Raw genomic sequence first — 19,897 nt, 5'->3', positions numbered from 1 at the left:
GTCATGCTCTCCTGGAACATCTCGTAATGTTCAGAGATTGTTGTGCTATAATCTAAACATAGGGAAATGGACAGACTGAACTCATCTGGATCTTGGAGTTTAAAAAGTACTCTCATGAGATTTGACCATATTTCAGTCCTGCACAAATAACATGATGTTTACTTAACAACACTGCAGGAGATTTCTAGAGAATTTATGTTGTTTTCCACATTTGCTTTTCTTTGAAACACAGTGTTGGTGTATGGGAGCTGTGGACTGATTATTTATTACCATAAGAGGTGTTGGATTTCTAGGGCTGGTTCTCTCTCGGAGAGTCTGTCAGGTCTCCTTCAGCATACCTGACAGTCTGGCTGTGTGTGAAGGGGGAAGAGTCATCTGGAGGAAACAACTCTACACTACAGGCATTGTGTTTAATACCTCTACAAGACTGAATCTGACCTAACACCTTGGCTTTACTAAGGCACTCTGAGCACCTGGAGGTAAAACTATGGGGATTCTGGGCTTCTTCCTCCACCAGCGGAGCCTCTGGATGTGTGACGACGGTCTTCAGCAGATGCACAGACGCAGCAGCAGCCTGGTAGTCCTGAGGGCCAGCCCCGCTACTCTCTGACTCTGACCACCGAGTTGGACTGATTGACCACTGGGCTGAAAGGAGAGCTGCTACGACTCTCTCCTCTACTCTGCCTCGCCTGAGCGGAGGTCAAGCGAAGAGTTAGACACGCAGACGAGTCTGGATAAGCCGGGCGAACGGTAAGGACACGCGGTATCCTCTTTTGTCTGATTAAGCTTGGGGCTTAGGGAGGACAGTAATCACTGTTAAGTGCTTAATTTAAACATGAGTGGACCAACATAACTACGTAAGGTGCTAAGTGGCCATGTCCAAATCACTGTCCCAGAAGCTATTGTTAGTGCTACAGTTTCAAAATTGGTTTGGTAGTGTCATGCTTAGCAGACCTGTACATGTCTGACCAACATCATAGTATCATAAAGTAAATCCCCAAACAACTCTGCTGGCTGTATTTTCTGTACCAGAAAACAATTGGAAAGGGCAACCTTTATAAAAACTTAATTCAACCTCAGAAAGATACTTTAAGTCAACATTGTGAAAGTCAATGTGCAAGGAACTGAAATCTCACTTGTGTTAGTAGCTAGCTGCTTAGGGACAGATTCTGAGGAGACAGTCTTTGAGGGCAACATGGTCAGATCAACAACGATTGACATACGATTGACACATGAGCATAAAGCTGAATGTATTACAATCGCAGGAGGTTCGTGGCACCTTAATTGGGGAGGACGGGCTCGTGGTAATGGCTGGAGTGGAATGAGTGGAATGGTATCAAATACATCAAATATGTGGTTGATGCCATTCCATTTACTCTGTTCCGGCCATTATTATTAAGCAGCCTCCACTGATTACACATTATGACTGGCATGCGAAGTAACGGGGGAGGCATGTGAAGGACTTTTGTTTTTTAGTTAATGTCTGGGTTAGAAGCACTTGAATCTGGTCATATTGGAGTAACCCAATAATAAGTCAATGGGAAATGAGTGCCCCCCCCTGTCTCAAACACATGTTGCAACACTATGTTGAGGGAAGAGGAAGAGGGGAACCTACATTGTGTAGGAAGTGCACTAACATAGCTGAAATCCACCCATGCGAAACCGACAGAGAATAGTCAAGCCCATGCTTACCAGATTACATAAAAGACATTGCCGACATTACATTCTACGTATGTTTGTCGCCAGTCAACATCACATCAACTTTGGTAGTATCTTTGGTCATTCATGTTTAGGACTAGTTGTGCTTATAGATTTATTGATTTGTTTGTAGAGACGGAGCAGATATGAGCCTGTTCACTTGTCTCTCAAATGTATCTTCCAGCTGTGATATAATTTGCAGAGAAAATAAACGTTTTTCCATCTTTTCCACTTCTGTGGCGAAGGCAGAAGCTCCTGCAATAGGTGATCACTCTTTTTGAGATATGACTCTATTCCTAACCATACCTCCAAATACTATGGTATTGTATAATATGTTATACAATGCAATATCATATAATTTTTTTGAGCAAAACTAACTAAACAACATACATGGTTTGGAAGTTTAGCTTACTAATGTATCAGGCATATAGGCTATAGTATAGGCCTAAATGGGCACCTTACATAAACAGACAAATGCACCAGCCATAAGTGGAGTAAATTTTAGTAGCCTCGATCTACTGCTAAGATAAACACATCTAAAAACTATTGACGTTGATTCAAGGTCACGGCTTGAGGCTGAGTGTATTTTAGTAATAGTCTCCAATTCATAGGCCTTTCTCTTCCATTTGAGATGAAAATAGCGTACTGTCTCTTGTGCCTTTCAAGATGGTATGACTTATGGTGCCATTCATGTAGGGCACTAAGGGGAATAAAATACCTATAGTGTTTACAGTACAGCTTTTACAGTATGGAAGCGTTGCCTTAATAACAATTATAATAATACATAGAATTTATAACGCGCTTTTCATTGAAAACCAATTTCAAAGTGCTAAAGTAAGTGCATTCAAATAAATAAAAACAAAAGACGTAGACAAGAGAATGGCCATAACTAGACAGGGCCACTCACACAAAGAACACAGGTGAGTCTACAAGGGACAAGGACAACAAGGAATACAGGTGAGTCTACAAGGGACAAGGACAACAAGGAACACAGCTATAACTACCAGAAGGCCTTCTTAAAGTTGATGTTTTTTAGGCCATTTTTAAAAAGATCCAAGAGTCTGGGGTGCATTCAGGTGGTCCGGGAGTGCATTCCAGAGGCGGGGTGGTGGTCAAGCAGAAAGCCTGATCCCCCATTGAGCAGAGCTTGGTCCTGGGGACGTTGAGGAGAAGGCTATCGCTCGACTAGAAGTTGTGGGTGGGGTTATGGGATAGCAGCAGGTCTTTGAGGTAAGGATGGATGCACTGGAATGTCAGCAAGAGGGTTTTGAATTTGATTCTGAGTGAGACGCGGAGCCAGAGCAGAGATTCCAGAATGGTGGTTATGTGTTCAGGCTTACTCACGCTCATCGGGATCCTGGCAGCATTGTTTTTAATGTACTGGAGCATCTAGAGCTACCTGCCAGGGATCCTGAATAGAGTGCTTTGCAATAGTCCAGCCTTGAGGAGCCAAATGCATGGTTGAGCTTACCTACATCAGACTGAGTAAGAGTGGGACGGAGTTTGGCAATGTTTTTGATGTGACAGAATTATGCTTTGCACAGCTGTTTGAAGTGATCATCGAAGGTCACAGAGGAGTTAACACTCAGATTGGAGATTGAAGATGAGAGAGGGATGTTCTGGCCTGCAATGGTGAGGTGGGTTATGGGCGAGTGCTGGACCTGAAGAGGGGTGCCAACTAGAGGTGTTCACGGATCCACCTGTACCCTATAACTGGCCAGAACTTCCGGGTCCAGGTTGGGCTTCTTTAGAAGGGGGCTGATGACAGCTGTCTTGAGTGCAGGTGGAGATGGTATTTCCTCAACACCAGGGAGGTATTAGTGAAATACCTCCCTGAGTGACTTCTAGGAAGCAGGAGAGAAGCTGAGGTTGCGTTGGGAGAGGGTCGAGGGTGGGAGGAGACAGAGTAGTAGAGCTGGAGATGAGAACTTGAACTAACCAAGCGATTCAGACCCCTGGCCCTTATGGTAGATTGAACAGTTTATTGATCGTTTTTTCTAGACAGATTGAACATTGAGATAACAACATGTCCTTGAATCCCCCCTTCACTTTCAACCTGCCTGCCATCTTGAATGGCCACCTTCTCTGAAATGTAATACGTGTCTGAAGACATTTCAGATGGAGATATTAATTGGTGTATTGCATTGGTGCCGATTAGGATGTGCATTGGTATATCAATACAGTACAGATTGTTCAGTTTGGATTGTTTAAATATTGCTGCAGTAGTAAGATAAAATATGATTAGAGAGCTGAGTAGACTGTTGCTGTTGCTTTAGCTGAGTGGGAGATATATTTACAGTATTAGAAAATACAATAGTTTAAATAAATATTGCCAGTGTATATTCTACACACTTTACACATCTATCACTAAAAGGAAAATAAAGAATATTAATATAGTCTAACAATACTTGAGATGGCAATGGTTTTTGACTTAGTTTTTGACTAGTTTTGAATAGACTTGAGCAAATTGGCCATGGTTCGTGTGTTTACAACTTGCCTGCTAGTGCTTTGCTGAAAGGGAAAACAAAATGACATGGTGTTAAAACACAATAAACTACATCATAATACAACAATACTGTGAGAATGGCAATTCCCCCAGCATATCTGCTAGTCAGAGAAACAAAACTATTACTGAGTGCTTAAGGAAAATGTCTGAATGTGTTACGACAGCGCAGCCACACCTACAATGTGAATGGCATTGAGAGAGTAATATAGAGTTGGCATCAGTCCTGAGGCCATGTATTGTGTAAAGGGGAAAATTAATTATATTTACTGCCTATATCCACTGATCTTTCACCTCCACTTGGGAGACTGCATCTGAAAATGATTACTTTGTTAGAAGCCAAACTTTTCGTCATTTTTATTTGTGTTGTGATATGGTAGGTATTAGTCCCGCTTCAACTCTCCAAGAGATTCAGAACCCTGGGCCAGCATGTAGGGTAGCCCAGAGGAGTGGGTGTTTGAGTGAGTCAGGAGTACACCCTCTGCAACCCATGATGGGGCGTAGGCCACATCTCATTTAACTGGGATCTATTGGTCTCAGGGAAGAAGTCACCTCTGCTCATCAACAAAACACTTCAGCCTAGTTAAATAAAGGTTACTTTTAAAAATGTTTAAAAAATGTATGTCTTTGAATCTCAGGTCACATAAAACATCTGGTGGTCATGATGAACAACAATATCTGCCTCCAGCTCCAGCGTCAATGAAAATGTTACATTGCCTAATTGTAAAATCAGGAATGGAACTAAACTGATAGTGTTATTGAAACAACCATTCCAACCACAGTATGGCACAGTAACAGAGGTTCCTCCATGAAGATGTTATCTAATCAATGTAAACCAGTGGCGGTTGGTGCCGTTCAAGATTAGGGAGGCCGATTTATTTTATTTATTAGCATTGCCTTATTTCTATTACAGCATATTGGATGACTGTCATTCAGATTACATTCACTCAGCTCAATGTACCATTGATAGGTTTAGGCTACTACATGATGCCACAATTTGCCCTATACCCATCATGAGGTTGCTACAACCTAGCATAAAGAAAATTATAACGTAGGTGCACTAGTCTAGAAACAAAATGGAGTACTACCTTTCACACTCTTGCCTGCATCTAGCTGATTTGGGGTGTACTCATTAGTCAAAAATGTCGGACAAATTCAGGTAGGTCCTCCCCGTTTTGTTCCGCTTGCTTCCGTTTAAGAAACATTTTGCAACAGAATCGGCGGAATGAATACACCCCTGATCCCCTCACACACAGTTCACTTTCATAGCAGCCACTCACAGCATCATCACTTTGCTTGTTGTATAATTCCTTCTCACATCTATGCACTCTCCTCCTCTCACGTTTTCCCTTCGCTTGTGGACTTCAGTGCACAACACAAGAGCTGTCTGTCACCAGGCGCAAAAACCTCTCCAAGCCAAACCTTCATACCATAACCGCAAACCGCTACACAGTCTACATCGTTGTCAGCATATTAACTTTATAGTCAACGAACTAGAACTAACGCGCTAGTAAACCCAAAATCCAATCCATGTGTCCAATCACGCAGTACAGTGTAAAGTAAGCAGTTTAGCAGTTACACCAGCGGGCCCGGGTTCCAATAAATGAATAAAACCTAAAGCTTATCTTGACTTGGAAGAGTTTTGGATAGCCTTGGCCAGCTAGCTAAAATAAATAACATTCCTCTCTGAGTCAGCTTGTTGAGTAGGCTAAATCAGCTGCATTAGCTAAGTAAGTGAAAGATAAACTGAGAATAAATAAAATACAACAAAATATAGCTAGCTCTCTCTCTCTCTTCTCTTCAATTTTAAAACTGTTCAACCATTGTCTCTCTCTCATTGAGTCAACTACTCACCACATTTTATACACTGCAGTGCTAGCTTGCTGTTGCATATGCTTTCAGTACTATATTAATTATCTGATCCTTTGATTGGATGGACAACATGTTAGTTCATACTTCAAGAGCTCAGATAGGTTGGAGGACGTCCTCCAGAAGTCGTCATAATTACTGTGTAAGTCTATAGAAGTGGGTGAGAACCATGAGCCTCCTAGGTTTTGTATTGAAGTCAATGTACCCAGAGGAGGATGGAAAATAGCTGTCCTCCGGCTATACAATGGTGCTACCCTTTAGGGGTAGGCTTCTGTTGACCTTCATTACAAAACTTGGGTTTTAATCAGTTATTTGGTGACCTGTGAATATATTTAGTATCTCGTTTTATCAATTTTTCTGAAATTCTGGTCCTACCTTTCCTCCTCTGAGGAGCCTCCGCATTGTGAACTAAACCAACCAGAGATTCATTTATTTAGCTGGTGTCCTTCACATAACCCCAACCTGACCCCACAAGACAGTTGACCTCTGGGATGAGGGACACCACCCTGGGGCGCTTACTGGTATTTCCCCTGATCTGCACCACACATAATGGGAACTGTGGTCAGTGCCCTCCATCTAGTCCTCTTTCGACATGCCTCAAAGCAGTCTGGATCTGCCCCCTTTAATACTGACAAAGTACCTTTAACCCTCTCTGTTCTCTGGCAGAAGCACCAATGGGTAGATATAATGCGGTGACTGAATTGCATTAATAGTATCTTACATAATGGAAACCAGTTATCCTTACCCGTGACAAATTGAGGACGTGGGGTTTTGGAGATTGTTGTGTGTGTGTGTGTGTGTGTGTGTGTGTGTGTGTGTGTGTGTGTGTGTGTGTGTGTGTGTGTGTGTGTGTGTGTGTGTGTGTGTGTGTGTGTGTGTGTGTGTGTGTGTGTGTGTGTGTGTGTGTGTGTGTGTGTGTGTGTCATTCTGAGTCTGACCATCCCAATAGAGGACCATACTATAGATACTCACTCCTTCAGCATGTGCAGTGGAGTGCTCTCTGAATCCTGCAGATGAGGCTCATGGTGGTGGTAAACAGATTACCCCCCACGGCCATCCCCACACCTCCAGGCGGTGACTCCCTCCAGCCAGGCTGGGTAAATCGCGGCCCACGTGATGGAGATAAACTGGGAGGCATTAGCAGCACTAATCCACGCCTGATCTTAGGAGCCATGCTGCTCTCTATAGTCCTCCCTGGCTGCTGCCCTGCCGTTTGGCCTTGAAGACATCTGACCGTACAATAACGTAGACCATTAGGAATTCAGCCCAAGCCTTCTCCTCTGCTTGGGAAGAGAAAATGTAGGTACTGTATCACTTTTCCTTGCTCCTGCTGTGATGTTCTCGGTGTAGTGGGTCGAGTTTGAGTCTTTTTGGCTTGAGTTTTGGTGCCTTTCTCAGGACGGTTGGTTAAGGAGGTACCTTTGATCTAAGTGATTGTGCTTCTGTAGAGGCTTGCAGCCATTGACATTGCTGTAAAACTTGAACATTGTGTGTCAAGTAATGGACTGCACCTGAGGTCCCTCCACCTCCTCCAAACACTTAACCCTTGAATGACCAAAGCTTGTGGACCTCACTGTGGATGTACATTTGATTCTCTTGTAGCACTTGGAATGTTCCTACTTTTTATACGTTTTCTTATAATACTGCAATTGATCCGTGGCATAGAGTCTAGTAGTAAACCCAAACAGCGTTCACATTCACAGTGATCCAACTCAACAGAATTAATCCCGATTTGTAAAGTGCTAAACAGCAGATTGTGTTTTTATCTCTACCAAGAGCATGGCACATGCTCATCAATGTCCAAGATTTCAAATATAAGGTCATCTTTCTGAATATAAATTCTGAATTGTTTTTGTTGTTGTGAGAGATCATTGTAGAGTTAAGTTGATGATGTAAGGTTGCATGTATGGACAACTCCCATTAGTGATTTACTTCCCCCTCTTGCACTTGTTTATTGGTTACTGAAAGACCCCACTTTATCACGTCTCCATGTATTTTTACTCAAGTGATTACAGCACGTAAACACAAAACAAGACAGACAGATGGGCTGAATTCGTCTCCCTATTGTTGTTGAGGCCTGAGAACGCCTACAGAGGAAGAGTGGCCTTGGAACTACATTGTGGATCTTTACCAAATGTGAAGGACCTACTTGACTATAGGAATAAGAACAATTTGGTTTATTTGAGTTTGTTTAGAATTATTCTATAAATACTCATAAAGTGGATTGATTTCATTTCCTTTGGGTTTGGAATAGATATGTATAAAACCTGACATTTCAATTTACAGCTTCTTTCCCAAAATGTCCTATGTGAATTGAATTGTCTTCTTAGAATTATGATCCTAGTTGTTTTCCAAATGATATACAAATGGGCATCATGAGAAAAGAATGCATTTTCGTTTAGGCTAGTTGATGAAAAATGCATGATAAGAGACTGAACATAAACAAAAATCCATGCACACACTGTATGAACACACCAACACCAACACACACACACACACACACACACACACACACACACACACACACACACACACACACACACACACACACACACACACACCAACACCAACACCAACACCAACACCAACACACACACACACACACACACACACACACACACACACACACACACACACACACACACACAGCTGAAGTTTATGCACAATTTGCAGATATAAGAAGTTATTTACATGACAAAGACATCCAACCTTTAAAAAGTAATCTTTCACAGAGGCTGGCACACTCCTCTGTAATGAATGCAAAAGTCTGAGAATATTACCTGAGGAAATTCTCTACTCTGACTAATCTCCATTGAAGAGCGAATGAGGGATTAAAACATAGTCCTGTGGAGTCAGGAGATAGAGAGACAGAGCAGAGAAGACACTAAAGAAGCCACATGCTGGATCTGATAGAGCATTGGAGGTCAAGAAAGACATTAGATAAAAATAGACTCTGAGGGCGAAGATGACATCACACTTTGCAAAGCGCAATGGGGAGCCAGTTTGCTACAGCAGGAAAATATTTTATTTTATCAGGTAAATTGACTGAGAACACATTTTCATTTACATAAATGACCTGGGGAATAGTTACAGTGGAGATGAATGAGCCAATTAGAAGCTGGGGATGATTAGGTGGCAATGATGGTATGAGGGCCAGATTGGGAATTTAGCCAGGACACCGGGGTTAACACCCCTACTCTTACAATAAGTGCCATGGGATCTTTAGTGACCATAGAGAGTCAGGAACCCCATTTAAAGTCCCATCCAAACGACAGCACCCTACACAAAGACAATGTCCCCAATCCCTGCCCTGGGGCATTGGGATATTTGTTTTAGACCGGAGGAAAGAGCGCCTCCTACGGACTTCTTCCATTACCACTTCCAGCAGCATCTGGTCTCCCATCCAGAGACCAACCAGGAACAACCCTGCTTAGCTTCAGATGCAAGCCAGCAGTGGTATGCAGCAACAGGAAATGTGAATTATTATATGGATTATAATTAACAGGCCATTTTTTTAGGGGTTGATAATTTTTTTAAAGGGAAAATCAAGTCTGAAATTGTGGAAATTACAAACTTCAGAAGCCTTTTTAAACATCAAATACACTACAAGTTTTACATTTCCTGCATTGCAGGTAAGTTCTCCTGCAAAAGGGTGATCAAATTAAGATCATACATCTGTACACCACTTAAACTGCACAAAAGCTGATATAATTCAGTGTCTGGATCACTGGTGTGTATTCATGGATGCCAAGAGAAGCCAAAATGTAAAAAAATTACCAAGAAAAGAGAAAAAATGATTTAGTCTCTCTGTGTTTCATAATTCTCTTTCAATTCGCAAGAGGTTGAATGTATCTCACCGGAGATAGCATCCAAGCGAGTGAACGAGCGCCCCTCTGTCTCTGTATGTGTAGGCAATCGATATGATGCTGTCTGGTCAAAAAGCTTATGACATTGTTGCAGCCGGTAGCATTGAATGCAAGGGAAGCCAGCGAGCATTTGGCCTCCCTTAATAAAAAAAAGTATAAAATAATAGCCAATCAGCGTTGCGCTAAAATGGGTGAGCTCAACTGTGAAAGGTACTGGCGAAGAAAAAAAGTTTGGCGTTGGCTTCCCTCCAATCACATCCCATCAAGTGCAATACGTCATTGACAGAAACAACTTTATTGTTGCATCTTGTTGTTCTCTGGTGGATAGCTAGCTAGAGAAAATTGTCTCATTTCTAAATTAGCCATGGATGGAGATAGGGATTTGGACTTGTAGTTTTACTTAATTTTCCGTACTGGCCAATGCTTACAAGGGCGATTCTGGATCCAACCATAAATTCAGACATTGTGCCCCTGGCCTGAGAGGATGGAAGTTCAATATGTAGCTAGTTGTAGAAGGCTAATGTTGAAGAAGGCTAGCTAACATTGCACATGAAAGGAAGTCAGGCTAGCGAGCAAGCATTTTAGCCAGGTATCCTAGGACAACAAAAATGAAAAGTGTGTACTGTATGACAGAGTCATAGACCGGTTCGTCAACATGAAAGAGAGGAGGATGGCATTGGCGTTTCTCTAAAAGTAGGGTGAGTCAACATGTTTTTTCTACTTGCACGCACGCACGCACGCACGCACGCACGCACGCACGCACGCACGCACGCACGCACGCACGCACGCACGCACGCACGCACACACACACACACACACACACACACACACACACACACAGAGAAATCAGAACCATGGACAGCCACATCATATTTAGCTTACATTGATTGGACTAAATTGTTATTTGTATTGTAGTCCAAAAATGTCGGAAACATTAATTTCCTTGACCATGCTGTAGGTCACGTAACTGTTTGTTACATGCAAAACACTTTGTGGACTTCATCGGAGAGATGTTGTTCTCTGGTTTTGTGATGAAACAAAGGTGTGGTTGAATTTATTCTGCCACTGTGTCTTCTTATTGTTTTAGCCTTAAGCCTATATATGACTGTGGCAAGGCATAAGAACTAGCAGGTTATAGAGCAAGCGACACAATTATCACATAGGTCGTAAAATAGATTTTTTTCTGGCTTGGCTTTCCCACTGATTTTACCCACGCACCGCTACTGGTCTGGATTAAGACACTTTCTCCCATTGAGGCCTGTAAGTCAACCACAATATGGAGGTAATGTTTCTGTTGTACCAGAGGAAATATTTAGTTTTACCACACCTTTAACTGTGTGTCAGTGCTGTACAGAGACACACAAGCAAATGAGCAACTTGAAAAGGAATCTGTAGCTACAATTTCATGTAATAAGAAATGAATGCCATGCAATTAATTTACAATTAATTTGGTGTAAAACCTCAAAGCATGTTTCTGCTGGAAAATGACATGACTTCCGCTCAAATGGGTACACTATTCAGGAAGGTAATACAGAGTAGTTAAGACCATTGTACTTTGAATTAGCATAATAAGGGCCTACAATATAGTAGTGTGGTATGGATGAAAATGAATAGGAACAGTTCGTGTTGTTTGAATGCCTTTTGTGTTTGTGTTGTTTGAATGTTTTCTATGAGTACCAAACTGGCAATACAGTGCCGTACATATAGTGAGTAATCCTTTATAGCGTGCTTTGTAAAGGCAACTGCAGACTAGATTCTGTTTGCTCCTAGCAGAACTCGGCTAGGCGTAAGCAAATGACTGTGCTCGCACACTCGCATACAATATTTGGGTGCGCACGAACAGCCCAAAAAAACCCTGCCTAACACCAAAACTAACGAATAACGCACAGAATGTCGTCACAATATATGCGCGAAACGGTGGGAAACGGCGCCACACGTTTCAGCTGGATAGTATGCGAAGGCCTTTATTCCTGATGAGATGATGGGGCACATTTATGGGACTGGTAGTACCTGACTCAAACAACAAAAACACTCCACAACAGGAGGTGTCTGTTGACAAGGCAGTAAACCATTAGTGATGTTTGAAAGACATTCGCTGGTCCCAGTGGGTAGTGTCTCTGACTAAAAGGCAAATAACCAGTGCGTACTGACAGGAGGCCTGCATTCTTTTAATTTCTCCAAGCACGTTTTCACTCCTAGCGTGCCACACTACAGAGAACACCAGAAAGACAGACCCTGACGAAGCCCCTACAGAGGCCAAAGCACTCACCCCCAGTCTTGCAAAACACTTTGACAGAGCTGGTCTGGATATGTCCTCAGCCACTGTCAGTTCACCATTTCCTGATCTGGAGAAATGTTTTGCACCCCGCCATGTCTCACATGTATTTGCATGAAAAAACACTTACACACACAGGTGCTTGAGCCCACAAACACACACCTTGTAGGGACACACAATTCAGTCCCATTCAAAATCCTATTTTCCCTAACCCCTACCCTAACCCTAACCTTAACCAAAAAACCTAACCTTAACCCTATACCTAACCCTAGCTCCTAACTTTAACCCTAAAATTAACTCTAACTCCTTAACCTAAACCTAATTTTAACCCTAACACTAATTCTAACCTTAACCCTAAATCACCTAGAAATATAATTTGATCTTGTGGGGACAAGGGGCTTTGAAGTCTGGAACATTACTGGAAGAGGATTTTTCCCTATTTAGGAACAAGTACTATCACTCCTTTTGTCTACACTGACAATTAGTGTAAAGATTCCAGTTATGAAAATGATTGCTAAGATTGACATGTGATGGTATTGATTAGCAGTAAGCTTCTAGAACATTAGCCATAATACATTTTGCACAACAATTTGAAAACCCTCCTACTGTGAACAGTAGGGTCGAAGGGTTTTCAAATGCTTTCTGTAGTTGTGCAAAAATATTATGGCTAATGTTCTAAAGCCGAAGGGGTTATAATTCAATGCAGACAAATCACAGTATGGAAGCATGCAACACAACACCAAACACTTAAAAGAGCTTTCAGGATAGTTACCGCAGAACATAATTTATGGTTGTGAGACAAGAATTGCTTACACACAGAGGCATCACTGAGAGATACCACAACAATGGGAGCCTAAATCAAACTGTGAAGCCAATAAAACACTCTTGAGAGATAACTAATGAAAACAAAATCTCTTGCTGCATAGTTCAGTTTAAACCATTTCTACGCAGCCAATCCCTCAAGCAAAGCCAACTAGAAGATCGTGGAAATTCATTATCCCTCAGATCTTTCAAGGAACATTTCGCAATTTCCTTCTTTGGCCGGGGTTTCAAGGTTACATATTTACGTGTTTCTTGTGACGGCGAGAAGTATCTTCTGTAAACTAATGCAAGGCTGGCTTACATGAGAACGACTGTACATTCAAACACAGACATACCCGACAAGTCTCTGTCCTGCGAAATGGAGACTACAACTGGAACAAGATAAATCTTGCGGTGGAATGAGAGACTTCTGGAGGCTACTATGGTAATAGACTTTTCATCTGGGACTTGACATGATGTCAAAGGAGTATCCGATCCATGCTCACAATATAGTATCCCATCCATGCTCACAATATAGTATCCCATCCATGCTCACAATATAGTATCCCATCCATGCTCACAATATAGTATCCCATCCGTGCTCACAATATAGTATCCCATCCATGTTCACAATAGACTCACAATAGTATCCCATCGGTCAGCATACAGCTTGTGTAACCTCCCTCACAGAGCTGTATGCTGACTGCAATTCCCTGTTCACTTTTGATTAACTGAAAGGTACAAACAAAAAATAAAGGTGATCGGGGACCACTTGCATGGGTTGCCGGGATTGAAATACCTATTTTTATCTGGGCAAAACCACACTTAACAATCCACACCTGTAAAAGAGCCACTGCAGAATGGCCTGAGCAGAGGGACAACATATTTTGTTGAAGGCAAAAATACTTCAGATAACATTTTGAGAATAAGATCTGTTGAAATGAAGACCACTAATAATGAGAGGCTCGTTCCACTGTTTATGGCAGTGGGACTGTGAAACATACTGTAATATGTCATCAATTGCATGACGTTCTGTGATTTTATGATGTTCGGTGTTGCATTGAAAACATTCCTCTTAACTTCTTTCCTTGTGGTTCCTTGTCTTTCAGAGTGTCAATGCTCCTACTTATTCTAAGATGAAGTTATGGAAGTGCGCCGCCATCGCCTTGACTCTCTGTGGAGCAGCACTGTCCCTCTTCCTCACTCGAATCATGGTTCCCACGCCACCGCATCACATCCCCTCCTGGTACACGTCTTCGTCGCGGACGTCCTCGTCCTCCAACTCCTCTTCCTCCCTGATCGGCGGCCGTCATCGCAAAGCACGGTCGGCGGAAGGCGTTGGCAACATTTTGACAGAATGTAAGCAAAATCGTTATTTTCAGTCACCAACTACTTTGGTCCAGATGTTCTGATTGGTTTGGATATTCTGATTGACCCCTGCTAAAGCTCTGATGTCATTGGTCTGTGAAGGAAATGTTGTGGTGGAGATCAGTCAAGAGAATGTATGCTTTGTCACCCATGTGTTGGTGTCAACAGTAAATTGGATAATTCTCAGCCAGTCTGAGGGTCACCATTAGTGTCCCTTTACAGACAAAGCCACGGTACATCTACTGACAGAGCATGACAGCATAGCAGCCAACCGCAGCTTACAGACAGACAGGGTAATCAAATCAAATGTGACGTCCAGAGTGCAGATAACTCCATTAAGGTCTGGAGCGTCATCTCAAAATCCCAGGAGCATTTGCACTTTGAGGGTGATAAAACACCTGTAACGTCCTGATATGGTTTTAGAGGGTATGCAGTATTCATGAGAAAATGTGACATAAAAGATTCAGCGATGTAAAATGTCAGTGATGGTCTCGGGGTATGTCCGTTAGGATGGGGATAAGAAGAGTTTCAGATAGTCCCACTAAGTGGGTTAGTGGAGGCTAGAGAGTTGACATCCCTGGCCATGTGGTTGAAGAGCTGGTATAAAGACAAAATGTACACACTGTCCCTTTGGCTTTGGGCTGTACATTACTGTGGGTTCTCGTTATCACTCATCTGCTGACGTCTTTCTATTTTCAAACTAATAGAAAGTTGGCTGCGAAACTGAGCGTGACTGATTGGGAATTTCTCTAAAGTCATTTTTACCAGACCGAAACTTTCTATCCAGTGTCCTTTTTCTGGCCTGGACTCAGAGTGTGACTCTCAGACCATTATTCAGATTATCCAGTAGAGATTTTCAAGGCCAGGTCAAGCGTAAAATCAGCTAGCCTAATCACCTAATCTGTGATGCTACTGCCAGGGCATGGGGAGATCTTCACACGAAACAAATGACCGAATTTCCAACCCTTCACTTTGGGAAGGCCTTTTTCAATTTCATTTGTGAATGCAGAGAACAGCGAAGTGTTATTGCTTCAAGAGCACCATTGATTACAGAGTGTCAGTCAGTGAGCCAGGCTAATACAGGGCTATTACTGTCCATGTCTTTCAAGTGTCTGAGTTTATAGGGTTTAGGATTTAACATGCCCCCTGGCGCTGCAAAAGACCCTGAGCCTTTTAAGTAAATGTTGTGTCCTGGAGGGGATAGAATGAACAGTTAATTACAGCTCTATCTAACTGGAGAACAGTACAGTGACCCTAAGGGGCAAAGTAGAACAGAATTGTCAGACAGAAAAGCATTGTTTTTCATGATATCTAAACCTCTTGTGAAGGAAATACCTGAAAGTATCTTTAAAGGGGTAATCTGTGATTACTAAAAATATTTTTGGACTTTTAAATTAATGGTATACATACCCATTGATTCTTAAAGAATATAACTTGGAAATGCCTCCCAATGCTGGCATGCTTCTGAAGCTAAGCAGGGTCACTCCTGGATGGGAGATCAGATGCTGCTGGAAGTGGTGTTGAAGGGCAAGTAGGAGGCACTCTTTCCTCAGGTCTAAAATAAAATGCCCTAGGGCAATGATTGGGCACATTGCCCTGTGTAGGGTGCTGTCTTTCAGATGGGATGTTAAACAGGTGTCCTGACTCTCTGAAGATCCTGTGGCACTTATTGTAAGAGTAGGGGTGTTAACTCTGGGGTCCTGGCTAAATACCCAATCTGTGTCTCATACCATCATGGCCACCTAATCATCCCCAGCTTCCAACTGGCACATTAATCTCCCCTGTAACTATTCCGCAGGTTGTTGCTGTAAATGACAATGTGTTCTCAGTCAACTTACCTGGTTAAATAAAAACTGTTTAACCCCAAATATAAGCCTATTTTTCTCCATTGTTTGTAAACAATGTCACTGTAAAGAAATACTGTATAGCTACAAAACAACTTGATCTCATGGATGGTCGGTCCTTGCATCCATATCTCTGTCTATGAATTGGAGAGTGGTTACATTTCTCCTGCCCCATCCCTCAGCTCTTTACCAAAACAGAGGCGGGTGAACGCTTTGTTATTGTTTGAACTGCAGATCGCCCCTTTTAATTGATATGCATATGTTTTGTTATTTGGTAATCCCTCTGGCATGAGGTTCTGGATCAGGTGTCCAAATGCATTGGATATGTTTCAATGCGCAATGTACATCTCACTCCACTCCTACACATCTGGGGAACAAGTTTCAATGACTCCTAAAGTGTTAAATGTGCTTATATTTAACATGTGTAAACTTGGCAAATATAGTTCAACAAAGACTCAGCCACCGGTGTACCAGCCAAATTGCCATGGTCTGAAAGGGGATATTCCATTTCTATGGACTCCGCAGAAAATATGACTTTCTCTGTCAAGTATATAGCTAGCAGCTGGACTGGAGCTCAATATTTGCACAACTGACAACGTTTTAACACTGGAAAAGGCTCATGTCACTCCCAATGTATGTGTGCATGTACAGCATGAGAGATACTATGTCCACTCTGAAAAAGTCCTTGTACTATCACTTTTTGGGGGAAAAAATCACTTAGTTAGACACACCTGTCATTGATGATAGATAAGAGACTGATTTTAGAGAACTTATTGTTCACCAAGCCAATGATCCGTGCAAGTGGAAAGGATGAACATGTTTCAGTCGTTTGAAATTCATCTCTACAAACTGAGGGAAGTCTAAAGCTAGCATTACACAAGTACTGTAACTGCCAAAATAAAGGAAACACTTGAGTAAATGAGGGATACAAAGTGCTGTATATTGAAAACAGGTGTGGGTCGTGAGTTAATTAAGCAATTTAAACATCCCATCATGCTTAGGGTATAAAAATGCCCAGTTGCTCATTATTTTGGCTACCATGGATAAAAGAAAATATCTCAGTGACTTTGAAAGTGGGGTCTCAAAGGAGCATAGGGGGTTTAAAGTGTGTGTGTGTGTGTGTGTGTGTGTGTGTGTGTGTGTGTGTGTGTGTGTGTGTGTGTGTGTGTGTGTGTGTGTGTGTGTGTGTGTGTGTGTGTGTGTGTGTGTGTGTGTGTGCCTCAGTCACCAGACCTCAACCCAATGGAACACTTATGGGAGATTCTGGAGCAGAGCCTGAGACGGCGTTTTCCACCACCATCAACAAAACACCAAATTATGGAATTTATTGTGTAAGAATGGTGACGCATCCCTCCAATAGAGTTCCAGTCACTTGTAGAATCTATGCCAAGGCACATTGAAGCTGTTCTGGTGCTTCTGGCGGCTCGTGGTGGCCCAATGCCCTATTAAGACACTTTATGTTGGTGTTTCCTTTATTTTGGAAGTTACTTGCATGTTCCAGTACATTTCACAGGTACAGGTGATGCAGCTGTTTTCAAAGCCTTTTACCCTGTCACATTACTAGTATTTGAAAACCAGTACCAACAACCGTATGGATCTTCTAACTTTCTATTTTCCAAACTGACAAGGGTTGAGGCTGGGGTCTCACAGACATTCAAAGCTCTTCATTGTATCACAGGCCATGCTGTATATACAACAGATTGATTGGACGTTTCTAATGGTTGTATCTTCCTCTAGCCTAACACCATCTCTTCTTCTCTTCTCTGCAGTCATGCACATGTTCCAGAGTTTCACAGAGGGGGAGCTGAAGCAGATGATCGGGACTCTGGTGGAGAAGAAGGCACGGCAGGAGGCCAGGCAGAGCAAAAGGACTAAACGGGCTAAGAAAGCATCGAAGCCATGTTCCCTGCGGGAGGTGGAAGTGACTGTCAGTGAGCTGGGTCTGGGCTACCACAGTGATGAATCGCTGCTCTTCAGGTACTGCAGCGGGAACTGTAAAGCTAGCCGACGCAACTACGACGTCATACTGAAGAAATGGACGAGGAAAGGCATCTCGAAGAGGGAGAGGAGCCCGTGCTGCCGGCCCAAGGAGTACGATGACATTTCCTTCCTGGACAACAATAACAGATACAAGACGCTCCACAACTTTTCTGCTCTGGCCTGTGGCTGTGTATAACGCCTCTATAGCCATTTTGATTTCCCAGATACTGTGTCGAACATGGGAAACGCAACAACTACTGCTACAAAATCAAAAACAGGAGTACACAAGAATCGATCCCTACAGTACAATGCCAGGGAATACGGACATTTAAACTACTACTATTTAAGACTGTTAATTCTGTGTTCGTTTTTAAAAGACATCAGCAAACGTCTGTTTTGCTTTCCTTGCCTTTCATGGGATACTTCTCTGTCGGTTGTGAGGATAATATATTATATGACCTATGTGTCATCATGGGGCAATAACAGTTACTGCAATGATTTGCTGCTTGATTGTGGACTATGGAGCAATGGTTCCATTACCTACATGTATACAAAATAGCAGCTGAGGTTTAACTAGTGCATGCTCTATTGCCAGTCTGGTCTGATACCACACTTGTAAGAGGCCTGGTACATTTTTTTCAGAAATGAGTTTGCAGGAGTGTGTTCATGGAAAATACTAGAATAAGCTAGTGAATGCAATATGAAGCTCCCACAGTAGGCTTCTCCACAACGTCTTGATCTGCACCGTTAATAAGGCATGAGATATCACTAAGGCAAGTCCAATGGAGCAGCAACAACAGTACAGTAGACTAGGAAAGACGATAGGCTTGGAGAAACATGTATAGCACGCTTCGCACAATATATTGTGTGTCATTCGTTCATATCACAGGCAATGAACTAAATAATGAAATCTCCAGCCTTTATCAGTAACCATGAAAATCTACCTCATTTATGTCGAACGATAATGGAAAACAACACCCAATATAAAAGAACCCTTAAATGTTCTTCAGCAGCGTCCTCTGTATTCATCACTAGAAACAGACTGAAATAAGATATTTTAGTAGTAGTAAATACTCTAATGACTTGTATTGGCATAAGAAGTTGCAGGGTAAAAAAACAACCACAGCCATATGCTTGTTGCATGCATTCTAAATGGAGCCTGTATGAGTGATTTAATCTTAATGACAGCAGCTTGTTAATCAAATGGAATGGCTATGGCTGTATAAGCCTTTTCCCGGAAAATAGAAATCCAGCAGAAAAACAACATGCTATCAGAAATCCCTATCCTTCTACAGCAAGACCACTATAAACTCATCAGATACAACCTAGATGGTAGAGTAATGCAGCCTTGTTTGATCATCTAGGCAGAGTGGTGCATTAACTGGGTGACTGCTGCATCGTAAACATGACTGCGAGAGGGATTGTGCTTCAGTCTTACCCTGAATTAGCCTCCACAAATCCATACCATTTGTGCAAATCCCATAATAGACTACCCTAATCCACTTACCTCCTTTATAACTGACTTGGCCAAAAGCACTGAGTACAAAATAGAGAAATGCAAGGCACTCTGCAGCACTAACAGCTATTTTTAGTCACTACATGATTAGAGAACACTGGAGACATTTTGAATTAACCACACATGTAATGTTACCATAACAGGTTTGATAGCCTAATACGTGTTTCGTTAAACAGA

General features: G+C 42.3%; 1 protein-coding gene across 1 annotated transcript; it reads left to right on the top strand.

Moving 5' to 3' along the window:
* Window positions 1–487: 487 nt before the first annotated feature.
* Window positions 488–18,400, top strand: nrtn (neurturin). Its single transcript, XM_039003100.1, has 3 exons — window positions 488–577; window positions 14,122–14,371; window positions 17,994–18,400. Exons 1-3 carry the CDS (start codon window positions 488–490, stop codon window positions 18,398–18,400), a joined length of 747 nt encoding a protein of 248 aa, XP_038859028.1.
* Window positions 18,401–19,897: the final 1,497 nt, after the last annotated feature.

The sequence above is a fragment of the Salvelinus namaycush genome, chromosome 10, assembly GCF_016432855.1.
Source record: "Salvelinus namaycush isolate Seneca chromosome 10, SaNama_1.0, whole genome shotgun sequence".
Classification (NCBI taxonomy): Eukaryota; Metazoa; Chordata; class Actinopteri; order Salmoniformes; family Salmonidae; genus Salvelinus; species Salvelinus namaycush.
Note: the sequence above shows the minus strand (reverse complement) of the source record. Positions and strands in the feature narration are given on the sequence as shown.

Coding starts and splice junctions, on each gene's coding strand:
- nrtn (XM_039003100.1), top strand. CDS start 488: ATGGGGATTCTGGGCTTCTTCCTCCACCAGCGGAGCCTCTGGATGTGT. Junction 578..14,121: donor ACAGACGCAGCAGCAGCCTG/GTAGTCCTGAGG, acceptor CTTGTCTTTCAG/AGTGTCAATGCTCCTACTTA. Junction 14,372..17,993: donor TGGCAACATTTTGACAGAAT/GTAAGCAAAATC, acceptor TCTTCTCTGCAG/TCATGCACATGTTCCAGAGT.